This window comes from Rhinoraja longicauda, chromosome 2, assembly GCF_053455715.1.
Source record: "Rhinoraja longicauda isolate Sanriku21f chromosome 2, sRhiLon1.1, whole genome shotgun sequence".
Lineage (NCBI taxonomy): Eukaryota > Metazoa > Chordata > Chondrichthyes > Rajiformes > Arhynchobatidae > Rhinoraja > Rhinoraja longicauda.
In genome coordinates this window covers 113,054,332-113,070,586 of record NC_135954.1, presented here as the reverse complement: position 1 = coordinate 113,070,586, position 16,255 = coordinate 113,054,332, and the positions used below count along the sequence as shown (strand labels likewise).

Sequence of the window (16,255 nt, the reverse complement as noted above, 5' to 3'; positions counted from 1 at the left end):
ATGGCAGCTTCTCGGAGCCCTTTGACATTCGCAGTGGCATTAAACAAGGCTGCGTCCTCGCTCCCACACTCTTTGGGATTTTCTTCGCTCTGTGCCTGAAACATGCCTTCGGCACCGCAACAGAGAGGATCTACCTCCGTACTAGATCAGATGGCAGGCTCTTCAACCTCACCTGCCTCAGAGCCAAGACAAAAGTATGTGAAGCTCTCATCAGAGACATGTTGTTCGCCGATGATGCAGCAGTTGTGTCCCACACCCAGCAGGAACTACAATCATTGATGGACCGCTTCTATCGGGCTTGCAAGGACGTCAGGCTGACCATCAGCCTGAAGAAGATGAACATCCAGGGGCAGGATACAGAGGCACCGCCTGTCATCATTATCGACGATTACGAACTCAGTGCCATCCATCAGTTCACGTACCTCGGCTCCACCATCACCGACAACCTCTCCTTAGACGCAGAGATTGACAAGAGGATCGGGAAGGCAACTACAACTCTCGCTCGTCTTACAACTCGAGTGTGGACCAACCCAAAGCTGACAGTGATAACAAAGATAGCAGTCTACAACGCCTGTGTCAACAGCACACGGCTGTACGGCAGTGAGACATGGACTACATATGCCAGACTGGAGAGATGACTCAACACCTTCCACCTTAGAAGCACCTGCTGCATCCTGGGTATATCCTGGCAAGACAGAGTGTCCAACGCCGAGATTCTGTCTGGCGCTGGCCTTCCCAGTATGTACACTCTACTCAGGCAGCACAGACTGCGGTGGCTGGGCCATGTCCACCGCATGGAGGATGGCTGTATTCCAAAAGACATCCTCTATGGAGAGCTGACATCCGGGAGGAGAACCATCGGCCGCCCCCAGCTACGTTACAAGGATGTCTGCAAGAGAGATATGAAGGCGCTCAACATCGATGTGGAGTCCTGGGAGACCCTTGCAGCTGACCGCACGAAGTGGAGAGGTACCCTAAACCAACATCTCAAAACAGGGGAAGAGAAACTGATGAACGCAGCGGCAGACAAGGGGGCACACAGAAAGGAGCGCAGCAACTTCAACAGACCAGAGACCACACACAAATGTGACCTTTGCCACAGAGACTGTCACTCCTGCATTGGTCTCTTCAGCCATAACTAGGATGCATCATCAGTGACGATAAGTGAGCCAGTACCTTCAGCAGCCATACATGCCCAGGCCATAACACCCCCACCACCGTGTTTCACAGATGAGGTGGTATGCTTTGGATCTTGGGCAGTTCCTTCTCTCCTCCATACTTTGCTCTTGCCATCACTCTGATATAAGTTAATCTTCGTCTCATCTGTCCACAAGACTTTTTCCAGAACTGTGGTTGCTCTTTTAAGTACTTCTTGGCAAACTGTAACCTGGCCATCCTATTTTTGCGGCTAACCAGTGGTTTGCATCTTGCAGTGTAGCCTCTGTATTTCTGTTCATGGTCTTCTGCGGACAGTGGTCATTGACAAATCCACACCTGACTCCTGAAGAGTGTTTCTGATCTGTCGGACAGGTGTTTGGGGATTTTTCTTTATTATAGAGAGAATTCTTCTGTCATCAGCTGTGGAGGTCTTCCTTGGCCTGCCAGTCCCTTTGTGATTAGTGAGCTCACCAGTGCTCTCTTTCTTCTGAATGATGTTCCAAACAGATGATTTTGGTAAGCCTAAGGTTTGGCTGATGTCTCTAACAGTTTTATTCTTGTTTCTCAGTCTCATAATGGCTTCTTTGACTTTCATTAGCACAACTTTGGTCCTCATTTTGATAAACAGCAATAAAAGTTTCTAAAGGTGATGGAAAGATCGGAGGAAAGAATAGGTGCTGAGAGCTCTCTTATACCTGCATTAAGGAGGCAATTAAACACACCTGAGCAATTACAAACACCCGTAAAGCCATGTGTCCCAAACATTATGGTGCCCTGAAATGGGGGGACTATGTATAAACACAGCTGTAATTTCTACCAAAATGTATAAAAATACTCTTTAATAAAATCTGACAATGTGCACTTTAACCAAATGTGATTTTTTTTATTAACAAATCTCAAATTGTGGAGTACAGAGGCAAATAAATAAACAATGGGTCTTTGTCCCAAACATTATGGAGGGCACTCTATATCTAAATATATATATATATACATATATATATATATTTAGATATAGATAATGGATCATTATATATATATATATGTGTGTGTGTGTGTGTGTGTGTGTGTGTGTGTGTGTGTGTGTGTGTGTGTGTGTATATATAATATATACACACATATATATATATATACACATATATATATTTGTGTGTGTATAACATATACTATTGTGTGTGTGTGTGTAAATATATATATACACACACAACAATAATAAATATATGTAAAGCAAATAATGTATAAAAAATATAAAAAGACAAATAAATAAACAATAATAGTGCAAAGTCAAAAATAATACCCTCAAGTCTATAGTTCGGAGCTTATTTGAGATTGTGGTGTTTATTAGCCTGCTGGCTGTGGGGAAGAAGCTGTTCCTGAACCTGGACGTTACAGTTTTCAGGCTCCTGAACCTTCTTCCCGATGGCAGGGGTGAGATGAGTGTGGGTCTCTGGTGATGCTGGCTGCCTTGTTGAGGCAGCGCCTCCTGTAGATTTCTTTGATGGTGGGGGGGGTCAGGGTGATGAACTGGGCAGTGCCCACACGTTTTGCAATCTTCTTCGAGGGGTGCAGGAGGTGGACCAGGGAACCTTCTCTTTCATTTGTTAAGTTTATTTTAAACTGATCAACGTCTGAAGAAGGGTCTCGATCCGAAAAGTCACCCATTTAAATGTATTTCACTGCACCAACTGCACGTGCCAGTAAATAAACCATTCTATCCAGTCCTTCTATCCAGAGATGCTGTCTGTCTCGCTGAGCCACTCCATCATTTTGCGTCTAACTCCCCATCTTTGCCACTGTGCCCTGTGAAAACATTTCATCATTTTAGGAGTCTACTAGCTGGGCGTTGACTCGTTGTGTGCAAGCCTCTCCTGTGGGCCCGGCAACCCCCGTTGGGTGCAAGCCTCTTCCTCGGGCCCGGCAACCCTCCCCAACTGACGATCCGTGGGCCCGTTGCCAGCCAGGGAGGGCGAGGGGGGAGAGGAAAGGGGAGAGGGAGCCACTCACCTCGGCCCCGGGCGGCCATGGCGGCGGCCAGAGCGAGCCGTGGACCCGTTGGGTGGAAACCTCTCCTGCAGCGGCAGCTCGGCGGCGACGGCCATCTTGTTTGACCCTCTGCCGCCGCTCTGCACCATGGGAGGAAGGTCAGGCGCGGGGCACGCCGGGACGGGTGCCGGTCCTCCCGGCACGGGAGGGGGTGGGACGCATTTATTAAAGTTTATTAAGTTAATTGCTTTTAAAATGTAAGAAAACTTGATCAATCAAGACCGCAGGGCAATGGTGAGTAGGGTGGGCCTAAAATTGTTCCGCTATCCTGTCCCATTTTGGCTGTATTTAGGGAACAAATCTATCCACAAACCCTCAAATATACAAGATGGGAGTTTTAGTAATATATAGATTTGCCTTCGAAAACAAGTCTAAATGTTTAATCTCTTCTCATGACTGGCATACTCGAGGTTTACTTTGAAATGATAGAAGACAAAGAAGTGTTTTGTAAAGGGTTCCACAAAATCACGCTGCACTGTGAAAACAGATTAGGAGCGCTTTTAATCTTCTTACATTGTTTACAAGGTTCAGCACATTGTTGGATCCCTCACAGCTACTGGGCTTGGATATGTGCCCGTGGTTCCAGAGACCCCGCACTGCCCATGTTTAAAAGTGTCCCCCCCCTCCCACACACAAAGTCTGCCACAGTTACCATTGCGGGCATGGCGGTACCTCCTGTCACTCTGTCTCTGCAACTGTTGCACTATAATAATGAGAACTATATTGTGCACTCTGCACCTTCCCCTTTGCTCAATCTGTTGTCTCCCTCTCTCCTTGACGTTCAATCCGAAGAAGGGTCTCGACGCGAAATCGAAGGTAGACACAAAATGCTGGAGTAACTCAGAGGGGTCAGGCAGCATCTCGGGAGAGAAGGAATGGGTGTCGCTTCTTCAGACTGAAGAAGGGTCTCGACTCGAAACGTCACCCCCATTCCTTCTCTCCGGAGATGCTGCCTGTCTCGCTGAGTTGCTCCAGCGTTTTGTGTCTATCTTTATTGTACCTTGAGTTTGGCTTGAAAGTATTTCTATCCAGTGTTACAGATTTGATCGGATAGTCAAGAGTGTTTTATTACCCTCTCCCGAAACTAGAACACTGAGATTCTTACTTGCAGCTGCACATCAGCTTCGTAAACGCAGTGCACAATAGATGACACGGCAAACAAACAAAAAAGTTCAATTAATTAAAAAAAAACAATATGGTGCAGCAGAAAAACAAAAATAACACAGTCCCTAGTGCAACCTGGCTGTTTGTACTTTGGAGTTTAGTAGGAGTTCATAGTGTTCAATAACCTGATGGCTGTGTTCAATAACCTGAAACCTGGTGAGACCACATCTGCAGTACTGTGTACAGTTTTGGTCTCCTAATTTGAGGACGGACGTCCTTGCTATTGAGGCAGTGCAGCGTAGGTTCACCAAGTTAATCCCCGGGATGGCGGGGATTATATGATGTCATATGAGGAAAGATTGGAAAGATTGGGCTTGTATTCACTGGAGTTTAGAAGGATGAGAGGGGATCTTATAGAGACGTATAAAATTATAAAGGGACTGGACAAGCTAGATGCAGGAAAAATGTTCCCAATGTTGGGGGAGTCCAGAACCAGGGGCCACACAGTCTAAGAATAAAGGGGAGGCCATTTAGGCCCATTAGGGTGAGGTGAGTTGGGGTTGGGGTAGGGAGGGGTGGGGTGGGGTGGGGGTGGGGTGGGGTTGGGGTGGGGTGGGGTGAGGTGGGGGTGGGGTGGGGTTGGGGTGGGGTGAGATGGGATGGGGTGAGTTGGGCATGGAGTGGGGTGGGGTGGGGGTGGGGTGAGTTGAGGTGGGTAGGGTGGGGGTGGGGTGAGTTGGGCATGGAGTGGGGTGAGGTGAGGTGGGGTGGGTTTGTGGTGAGGTGGGGTGAATTGAGATGGGGTGGGGGTAGGGTGGGGAGAGTTGGGGTTGGGGTGGGGAGAGTTGGGGGTGGGGTGGGGTGAGTTGGGGTTGGGATGGGGTGGGGGTAGGGTGGGATGGGGTGGAGTTGGGGTGAGTTGGGGTGGGGTGGAGTGGGGTATGATGAGGTGGGGGTGGGGTAGGGTTGGGATGAGTTGGGGATGGGGTGGGGTGGGGTGAGGTGGGGTGGGGTAGGGGTGGGGTGGGGTGGGGTGAGATGGGGTGGGTTGAGTTGGGGATGGGGTGGGGTGGGATGAGGTGAGGTAAGGTTAACACACAAAATTTCAGAATAAGGGGTCACCCATTTAAAAACTGAGATGTGGAAGAATTTCTTCTGTGAAGGTCATGAATCCGTAGATTTCTCTGCCCTAAAGAGCCGTGGAGACTGAATGGTTAAATATTATCAAGACTGAGTGAAGCAGGTCCTTTTGTCAACAGGAGAGTTGAAGGTTAGGGAAACGGTGAAGCTGAGGCCAGGATGAGACCAGCTACCACTGTATTGAGTCACAGAGCGGATTCAAGTGTCTGTACTCCTGTTCCTATTTTCTATATTCTTATTAAATTAACTGAATCCATAAATTAAGGGAATTAAATTGTTGTGACGGCTTTAGGGGGTGAAGCAGGGGAACAGGATTAGGCTTAGGCAGCTCAGGAAGAAAACGCATCAGTTTGGAGATAACAGGCTTTGTGCCTCAGCTGCACAATTAGACCATTCACATGGGCTCATTTATTTTAATTTTTTCGGTCAAAAATAGTCGTGATCTACGTGGATCATTTCACCAGATGGTTTAAAGTGTTTTCAAAGTGCAGCTGGGTGGAGCAGCAGCCTCAGAGTGCTGGAGATGGTACCTGACCTCAGGTGCTGTCTGCCTGTGTGGAGTTTGCATGCTCTTCCCGTGACTGCGTGGGTTTCATGTGGGTCTCCGTTCCCCCCCCCTCTCCCCACCGCATCCCAAAGCCATGCAGGTTTGTAAGTCAATCGGCCTCTCTATTAAAAAATGAATAGAGTGTATAATGTGTGTGTGAAGGGAGTGGATGAGAACGTGGGGTAACGTAGAACCAGGGTGGATGGGCGATCAATGGATTCGGTGGGCTGAATGAACAAAGAAATCAAGATGTAACGGGAAAGAAAACTGCAGATGCTGCTTTAAATCAACGGCAGACACAAAATGCTGGAGTAAACTCAGCGGGTCAGGCAGCATCTCTGGAGAGAAGGAATGGGCGACCGGGTCTCGACCCGAAACGTCACACATTCATTCTCTCCAGAGATGCTGCCTGACCCGCTGAGTTACTCCAGCGTTTTGTGTCTACTGAAGAACTAAAGATGCCGGTTTGTAAAAAAGGCCACACAGTAACTCAGGCAATCAGGCAGCATCTCTGGTGAAGACGGATAGGCGATGTTTTGGGTGGAGACCGTTCTTTGGCCTTCGCTCTCCCCTTCCCCTTTGCAGCTACATGCTCTCCTTTAGTGCCACAATTTGCAACTCTTCAGTCCTCATGTCTCTGTCTTGTCATCTCTGGCCTCTCGCCAACCATCTGCCTATCACAAATTCCCTTCACTTGTATCCACCTATCACTTCGGTCACGGATTACGATCACGGTGGCGCAACGGTAGAGTTGCCGCCTGGCAGCGATTGCAGCGCCGGAGACCCGGGTTCCATCCCGACTATGGGCGCCGTCTGTGCGGAGTTTGTACGTTCTCCCCGTGACCTGCGTGGGTTTTCTCCGAGATCTTCGGTTTCCCCCCACACGCCAAAGACGTGCAGGTTTGGAGGTTAACTGGCTCGGTAAATGTAAAAATTGTCCCTAGTGGGTGTAGGATAATGTTAATGTGCAGGGATCGCTGGTCGGTGCGGACCCGGTGTGCTGAAGGGCCTGTTTGTGCGCTGGATCTCCAAACTCTAAACTTGCCCAGCTCTATTCAGCCCCTGCTGTCTTGCAGATTTATCTCCCACCCCTTCCCCACAATCAGTCTGAAGAAGGGTTTCGATCTGAAACGTCACCTCTCCATGTTCCCCAGAGATGCTGCCTGACCCGCTGAGTTACTCCAGCACTCTGTGAAACGTCACCTATCCATGTTCTCCACAGATGCTGCCTGACCCGCTGAGTTACTCCAGCACTCTGTGAAACGTCACCTATTCATGTTCCCCAGAGATGCTGCTTGACCCGCTGAGTTACTCCAGCACTCTGTGAAACGTCACCTATTCATGTTCTCCACAGATGCTGCCTGACCCGCTGAGTTACTCCAGCGCTTCTTTGTAAACCAGCATTCTTCTTTCTGCATCCAAACCTAGGAGTATTTGTTTGGAAGAACGTTGGCATGTGTGTGCATTCACGTGTCTGTTTGCGGGTGCTTTGATAAGCCTTTCATTTTTCTTCCAGGCTGGAATGGGTGGAGATTATCGAGCCTCGCACTCGGGAGCGTATGTACGCCAACCTGATCACCGGAGAGTGCGTCTGGGACCCCCCTTCCGGTGTGCGGATCAAGCGGACCAACGAGAACCAGTGGTGGGAGCTGTTCGACCCCAACACGTCCCGGTTTTACTACTACAATGCCACCACCCAGAGGACAGTGTGGCACCGGCCTCAGAACTGCGACATCATCCCTTTGGCCAAGCTGCAGACCCTGAAGCAGAACACGGACTCGCCCAGCCGGGCCTCCGCGGACAACAGCCCCGGCCGCAGTAGCAACATCAGCAGGGAGGGCAGCACCAGCTCCTCGCTGGAACAGGAGCTGGAGGCCGACCGAGCCCAGGACCCAAGCCGGCCAAAGCCAGCCCAGCAGATCATCGGCAAGGAGGAGGTGGAACGGTAAGGCCAGCCCCCCCAGCCAGCGCCTTCTTGTGAGTCTTAGGCACGGTGAAGAGGTTTTGCAACGCTCCGCTTCCACTGACTAACCCAGCCGTTATGGTAGCCCGCCGCGGCCACCAGGCTAGAGAAGCGCGGAACTTCAGATGCTGGCGTACACAAAAGGACGCGGCTTGCTGGAGAAACTCAGCAGCTCAGGCAGCATCCTTCCCCAGAGAACATGGATGGACGACGTTTCGGGCCGCGACCGTCGTGTCGCTCCCTAGACTGCGATCCAAAACGTCACCTCTCCGTGTTCTCCGGGGATGCTGCCTGACCCGCTGAGTTACTCCAGCACTTTGTATCTTTCTTTGGTGTAAAACCAGCACCTGCAGTACATCAATACATCTCCAGCAAACAGTGGTTCCATCTACTGTTGGTGAAATGAACCGTTTGGACTGTCGTGTTGATGAATCAGCAGGATTAGTAGGTGAAGAGCAAAGCCTGAAAGGCTACCTGGACCATTGGTTGCCATCCACTGGGCTGGACATTGGCTCCCGCTGTGCTGATGAAGCAGTAGATAAATGTCGCCAAAAATAATTCCCATTTGCCCACAACATTTCCAGAACCAGGGGACGCAGTCGAAGAATAAAGGGGAGGCCATTTAAAACCAAAGATACTAGAGGAGCAAGATAGACCACTCGGCCCTAAAAACCGCAGTAGGTCACGGCGCCATTTTAGTAGGCAGAAACTTGCAGAAACATTTAAAAAGAAAAATAACAAAAATCTGTGAATTGATAGATGAGATATATTCTGCATTTTAATGGTATCATCACACATACTGTTCCCCCACAACACTGATTACACTGCGAGAGGCAGAGCGAACGGCGGGTTTTGCTTACTAAAATGGCGGACGTTACGCTCCTTTGCGTACTACACTTCAGTACAGGCGATTTCAACGGAGTGGTTCATCTTGCTCCTCTAGTATCTTTGTTTAAAACTGAGGTGGGAAAAAAACTTTTTCACCCAGAGAGTTGTGAATTTGTGGAATTCTCTGCCACAGAGGGCAGTGGAGGCCAATTCACTGGATGAATTTAAAAGAGAGTTAGATAGAGCTCTCGGGGCTAGCGGAATCAAGGGGTATGGGGAGAAGGCAGGCACGGGTTACTGATTGTGGATGATCAGCCATGATTACAATGAATGGCGGTGCGGGCTTGAAGGGCCAAATGGCCTCCTCCTGCACCTATTTTCTAAGTTTTCTATGTTTCTAAAATATATTTTGATTAGGATGTAATTTGGTTCCAACAACATTTAAAAGACATTTGGTCAGGGAGGTGCATGGGTAGGAAAGGTTTAAAGGCATCCGAGTCCAACATGGGCAAGTGGGACTAGCTCGGGTGAGGGTGAGGGTGAGAGCTAGGGCTCTATATCTTGAAGCGCAAGGTGATCTTATCGAGGTGTGTAAAATCATGAGGGGATTAGATAGGGTGAGTTGCTTTACCCAGAGTAGGGGCATCAACAACCAGGTGGCATCGGGTTAAGGTGAGAGGGGAAAGAACAGGAATCTGAGGGGTAATTTTGTCACTCAGAGGGCGATGGGTAAATGGAACGAGCTACCAGAAGAGGTAGTTGAGGTAGGTGCTGTAAAATATCATTTTAAAACCGTTTGGACTGGTACATGGATAGGAAAGGTTTAGAGAAACACTGGACCAAGTGGACCTGTTGGGCCCAAACCTCTCCTGCATTGGTGTTGCACCCTCTCCTCTCCCCTCCCCCTCCCCTCTCCCCCCTCCCCCCTCACCACCTCTCATCCCTCCCTCGCTCCTCCCCCTCCCCTTCCCCCTCCCCCTCCCCTTCCCCCCTCCCTCCTCCCCCTCCCTCCTCCCCCTCCCTCTCCTCCTCCATCCCTCCTCCCCCTCCCTCCTCCCCCTCCCTCTCCTCCTCCATCCCTCCTCCCCCTCCCTCCCTCCCTCCTCCCGCTCCCTCCTGCCTTCCCCTCCCTCCTTCCCTCTCCCCTTCCCCTCCCTCATCATTCCCCTCAACCCCCCTTATCCTCCCTCCTCCCCCCTCCCTCCCTCCCTCTCTTCCTCCCTCCCTAGGAGACAGATTTAAACTTTAAAATGTGAATAACTTAAAAAATATAAATGATTTCAATGAAACATTTTCCATTAGCACCAAAGGGACGACGGTGAGTAAGGTGGGCCTAAAATTGTCGCGCTATCGTGTACCGATTTGGCTGTAGTTCAGGAACAAACAAACAAACAAACGAGAGTTTTAGTATATAGACTAGACCAAGTGGGCCCGTTGGGCCCGTTCCTCCTAGGGTTTCCATTGCGACCTGGGGAGATCGATTTTTTCCTTTAAAATAAATTGTCTGTTAGAGGGATATTGCCCCATTACAGGAAGCATATTGCCCTGTTACAGGAAGCATATTGCCCTGTTACAGGAAGCATATTGCCCTGTTACAGGAAGCATATTGCCCTGTTACAGGAAGCATATTGCCCTGTTACAGGAAGCATATTGCCCTGTTACAGGAAGCATATTGCCCCTTTACAGGAAGCATATTGCCCTGTTACAGGAAGCATATTGCTCCGTTACAGGAAGCATATTGCCCTGTTACAGGAAGCATATTGCCCTGTTACAGGAAGCATATTGCCCTGTTACAGGAAGCATATTGCCCTGTTACAGGAAGCATATTGCCCTGTTACAGGAAGCATATTGCCCCTTTACAGGAAGCATATTGCCCTGTTACAGGAAGCATATTGGCCTGTTACAGGAAGCATATTGCTCCGTTACAGGAAGCATATTGCGCTGTTACAGGAAGCATATTGCCCTGTTACAGGAAGCATATTGCCCCATTACAGGAAGCATATTGCCCCATGTTGTGGCAACTTCAGTCCTTACGATAAATTCCTCTCTGCTTACCACCATTTGATGGAGGCTGGAGTGATCGATCTTGACGCAAACCGGCAACAGAGAGATCTTCACGACGTTTCAGTTTAATTTGTTGTTTATTGAAGTAGTGATAGAAACAGATTTGTATTTCTCCCGTCATAGATCTGTTAAGAACTGTATTTCGCTATAGCTTCTACGCGTCTGACCCTCCCATCCCTGCATTCCCAGATATCCCAGTCCATATATGCCCATATATGTATTCATCTCACGACAATCCCCATGTGTCCAAAAATAACACTGCAACATACAAAATAATATAATATGCTAAGACAGCTAATAAACACAAATGGCTCCTACACCCCAAATACAGGAAGCATTTTGCCCCATTACAGGAAGCATATTGCCCTGTTACAGGAAGCATATTGCCCCATTACAGGAAGCATATTGCCCTGTTACAGGAAGCATATTGCCCCTTTACAGGAAGCATATTGCCCCATTACAGGAAGCATATTGCCCCGTGACAGGAAGCATATTGCCCCATTACAGGAAGCATATTGCCCTGTTACAGGAAGCATATTGCCCCTTTACAGGAAGCATATTGCCCCATTACAGGAAGCATATTGCCCCGTTACAGGAAGCATGTTGCCCTGTTACAGGAAGCATATTGCCCCATTACAGGAAGCATATTGCCCCGTTACAGGAAGCATATTGCCCTGTTACAGGAAGCATATTGCCCCCTTACAGGAAGGAAAGGGTACAGAGGAGATTTACCAGAATGATAACTTTTTCAGTCAGAGAGTTGTGAGTCTGTGGAATTCTCTGCCTCAGAAGGCAGTGGAGGCCAAGTCTCTGAATGCATTCAAGACAGAGCTAGATAGAGCTCTTAAGGATAGCAGAGTCAGGAGGTATGGGGAGAAGGCAGGAACGGGGTACTGATTGAGAATGATCAGCCATGATCACATTGAATGGTGGTGCTGGCTCGAAGGGCCGAGTGGCCTCCTCCTGCACCTATTGTCTATTGTCTATTGATAGACGTATAATGCTGGAATAAGTCAGTGGGTCAGGCAGCATCGCGGGAGAACATGGACGGGTAATGTTTCGGGTGGGGACCCAGAATGATGCATGGATTAGAGAGTCCAGGGAGAGAGAGGTTGGACAGACTTGGATTGTGTTCAGTGGAACACCAGAAGTCGTGGGGAGACCTGACAGAAGTGTATGAAATGATGAGAGGCACGGGGAGGGTAGACAGTCAGAAACCTTTTCCCCAGGATGGAAAGATCTAATCCTCGAGAACATAACTCCAAGGTGAGAGGGGCAAAGGTTAAAGGAGATGTGGGGGGCAAGGTTTTTGCACAGAGGGTGGAGTGTGTGTGTAATGTGCTGCCGGGGGTGGTGGTGGAGGCAGATGCGATAATGGTATTTCACAGGCGTTTGGACAGGTACATGGATATGGATCATATGCAGGCAGATTAAAGCGAGTCTTTGCATTGCATTCAGCACAGGCATTGTGCTGAAGGGCTTGTCACTGTGCTGTACTGTTTTATGTTCTATCTGTTGCTCTCAGCTTTGAATATACTAAGTAGGGTTGCCAACTGTCTCGTATTAGCCGGGACATCCCATATTTTGGGCTAAATTGGTTTGTCCCATATGGGGCCGCCCTTGTCCTGTATTAGGCCCCAGGGGCACTGTAGGCCCGGACGCTGTAGGCCCCGACACTGTCGGCCCGGACACTGTAGGCCCGGACAGTGTGGGTCCGGACACTGTAGGCCCGGACACTGTAGGTCCTGACAGTGTAGGTCCGGACACTGTAGATCCTGACAGTGTAGGCCCGTAGGTCCTGACAGTGTAGGTCCGGACACTGTAGGTCCTGACAGTGTAGGCCCGAACAGTCCTAGGCCCTGACAGTGTAGGTCCGGACATTGTAGGTCCAGACTGTGTAGGCCCGGAGAGTGTAGGCCCGGGCGCCGCCTAACGGAGGTTGCATAGCAACCCGCCTCCTGGCCCGGGCGGCCACCATTGGTGGAGCGGGAGCACGTGGCCGCTGGCTTGGTGAGGTCACGTGGGGCGCGGGGCGGTGACATCACCTTGTCCCTTATTTGGGAGTGAGATAGTTGGCACCCCTAGTACTAAGCTTTAGAACAATCTTTGGGCAAGGAGTAGGGAAGGAGCTTTGGGAAGCACTGATTTGCTTTGACTGCTGGCTTGTATTTGATGTTTATTCATTTGAGGATGTGGCTTTTCAATGTGGCTTGCCCATTCCCAACTACCTTTGAGAAGCAGGTGATGGTCTGCCTTCTTGAATTGCTGCAGTCCTTCAGGTATGAATATACTCACAAATTCTGCAAGTTCCCATTTACAGCTAGGAAAACACGTTTCAGGAATTGCCTCACGAATCTCCCCTGGGTATTATTAGAAACTAGACCAAGTGGACCCGTTGGGCCCAAACTTCTGCATTGGTGTAGCACTCTCTCCTCCCCCCCCTCCCCTCCCCTTCTCCCCTTCCTCCACACCCCCCTCCCCCTTCCCCGCCTTTCCCCCCTTCCCCTCCCCCCCACTCCACCCCCCTCAACCCCCTTATACTTCCTCCCTCCATCCCCCTTCCCCGCTCACCCCCACCCCTCCTCCCCCTCCCCCTGCTCCCCCCACCCCTTCCCCCTCTCCCCCTCCCCCTCACTCCATCCCCCTTACTTCCCCTCCCTCCACTCCCCTCTCCCTCCCTCCCTCCCTCCCTCACTTTAAAATGTGAATAACTTTAAAAATATAAAACCGATTTCAATGAAACTTCTTCCATTTGCACCAAAGGGACGACGGTGAGTAAGGTGGGCCTAAAATTGTCACGCTATCGTGTATCGTTTTGGCTGTAGTTCAGGAACAAACAAACAAACAAACGAGAGTTTTAGTATATAATCATACAGACAGGTCTTTTTGGCCCTGTGTGCCCATGATGCCTATCTCACGCCAACCCACTTGACCATGTGAGGCTTGTGTACGTCAACCTTTCCAGTCTTCGTACTTGGCCAAATGTCTTTCAGTTTTAAAGACACATGTGGAAACAGGCACTTCCGCCCAGCAAGTCCATGCTGACCATCAATCACACTCGTTCCATGTTATCCCACTTTCTCAGCCATTCCCTACCCATCAAAACGATAACAGGCAGCCTTGGAAGTCTATCCTCCCTAGTCAAACCGCATGTCAAAAACCTTGGCGTGATATTTGACAATAGACAATAGACAATAGGTGCCCTTCGAGTCAGCACCGCCATTCAATGTGATCATGGCTGATCATTCTCAATCAGTACCCCGTTCTCTGCATTAAAATTTGACAAGCAAGTCAACGCTGTGGTAAAAGCCAGCTTCTTCCAGCTTCGTACCATAGCTAAAATCAAACCATTCCTCCAATTTGACGACATTGAAAAACTCATCCTCCCGCCTAGACTACTGCAACTCCCTATACACTGGGATCAGCCAATCATCCCTGTCCCACCTGCAATTGGTCCAAAACGCCGCAGTGAGACTCCTGACGGGTACCCGTAAAAGGGACCACATCACCCCGATTCTGGCCTCTCTCCACTGGCTCCCAGTACAGTACAGAATCAACTTCAAGCTCCTCCTATTCACATACAAAGCCCTAAACAGGCTTGCCCCCCCCCCCCCCCCATATCAAAAATCTTCTAACCCACCACTCTATCTCCAGGTCCCTCAGGTCGGCCGACTTGGGGCTACTGACTATCCCGCGGTCTAGGCTTAAGCTCAGGGGTGACCGCGCTTTTGCGGTTGCAGCTCCTAGACTGTGGAACAGCATCCCTCTCCCCATCAGAACTGCCCCCTCGATCGACTCCTTTAAGTCCAGGCTCAAAACCTATTTCTACTCCCTAGCGTTTGAGGCCCTCTGAGGGGGCGCTGTGAACTGTTTATGTATGTACTGTTATGTTTGTGTGCCATTGTATGTTTGTTCTTAGTACCTGAACTGATGTGCAGCACTTTGGTCAACGTGGGTTGTTTTTAAATGTGCTGTACAAATAAAATTGACTTGACTTGACTTGACTTGACACAAGGGGCTATTTCACAGAGGGCCAAATAACCTACAGACCCGCACATCTTTGGGATGTGGGAGGAAACCGGTGCACCCGGCCTAAAACCCACGCATGCGGTCACAAGGAAACGTGCAAACCTCACACGGGCAGCACCCGAGGTCAGGATCGAGCCTGGGTCCTTGGCTCCGTGAGGCAGCAGCTCTACCAGCTGCGTTCCTGTGCCACCCAAGCTTGGATATATCCAAGAGTACCAATAACAGGCAGTAAATACAGTTCTTCCAGAACGAGACCACTACAGAACGACATCATCACATTTAAAAAAAAACTGGCGGCCAGTTAGCTGAGGAGTGGGAGGTGACGAGACGATTACTGCTTCCAATCTGTTCCAAGCTGCGGGATTTAGCAGGAGTTTGTTTGTCACTTTGTAAATGCATTCCACCAGCCTGGTGAGCAAAACGTGCTCAGGATACGTTGCCATCCTGCAGTGCCAAAGACATGAGAAGTTAAAGCAAGGGAAAGTGGAAGACTCACTGACAAGATCAAATTGCAATGCCAAGCTCTGCTCGGCCACTTCAGTAGGCCCAGTCTCTGCACCCAGGAGGTTTGACTGCCAGGAGGTGGGTGGTTCACAATGAAGAGTTTGAAATGCCATTTGTGCACCTCTCACGATGTTCCAAAGCACCGTGCAACTGATGAAAGGCGACTGGAATTGGGGAAACAGTCCGTGCGAGGTTGGAAAAGTGATGGACTGTCAGACACAGGCGGGTGCGGGTAATTTAACTTGGCATCATCTTCGGCACTGACATCATGGGCCGAAAGACCACTCCCTGCACGGCATGCTTCTATGTTCTCAGTACTTGCAGAACTCGGGAAAGGAGCTGTGGAAATAGAAGCTATTTTGTCTATATTTGTGAATTTCTCCGTCACAGTTGCCTCCGTTATGGAGATACGGCATGGACACAGGCCCTGCAGCCCACCGAGTCCGTGCCGACCGCTGTACATTAAAGGGCCTGTCCCACTTAGGCGGTTTTTTAGGCGACTGCCGGCGACTGTCAAAGTCGTAGCAGATCGCCAAAATTTTCTTTTACCCGACGACAATGACCACGACAATGCTGAGTCAGGTCGAGATTACACCGTCTTCGGAAATATCGCGAAATTCCCATGCTGTCAATGCTTCACCGACGTCCTAATTTTCACTGAAATCGCTGACAAGTCTGTAATTACTTGAGAGTTTTGAACTATAACATCTTGCCCAGGTTACTTGAAAACCAAGCTTCACGGTAACAAGGCATAAACTGGATTGACTTCCAGTTTACTAATAGCAGTATTACGAAATTTAATTTTAAACGTGGTTAAATGGATTTTTGTGCGGAGTGTGGGCATTCTTTGAAAATGTACGGGAGATGCATATCTGGTT

At 49.6% G+C, this 16,255-nt stretch overlaps 1 protein-coding gene across 1 annotated transcript in view; it reads left to right on the top strand.

The window, feature by feature from the left end:
* The window catches only part of arhgap39 (Rho GTPase activating protein 39), a 418,854-nt gene that overhangs the window by 173,251 nt on the left and 229,348 nt on the right, over nucleotides 1-16,255 (top strand). Inside the window, 1 exon segment of the mRNA XM_078426200.1 lies at nucleotides 7,506-7,934. Within this exon segment, the coding sequence (XP_078282326.1) occupies nucleotides 7,506-7,934 (429 nt within the window).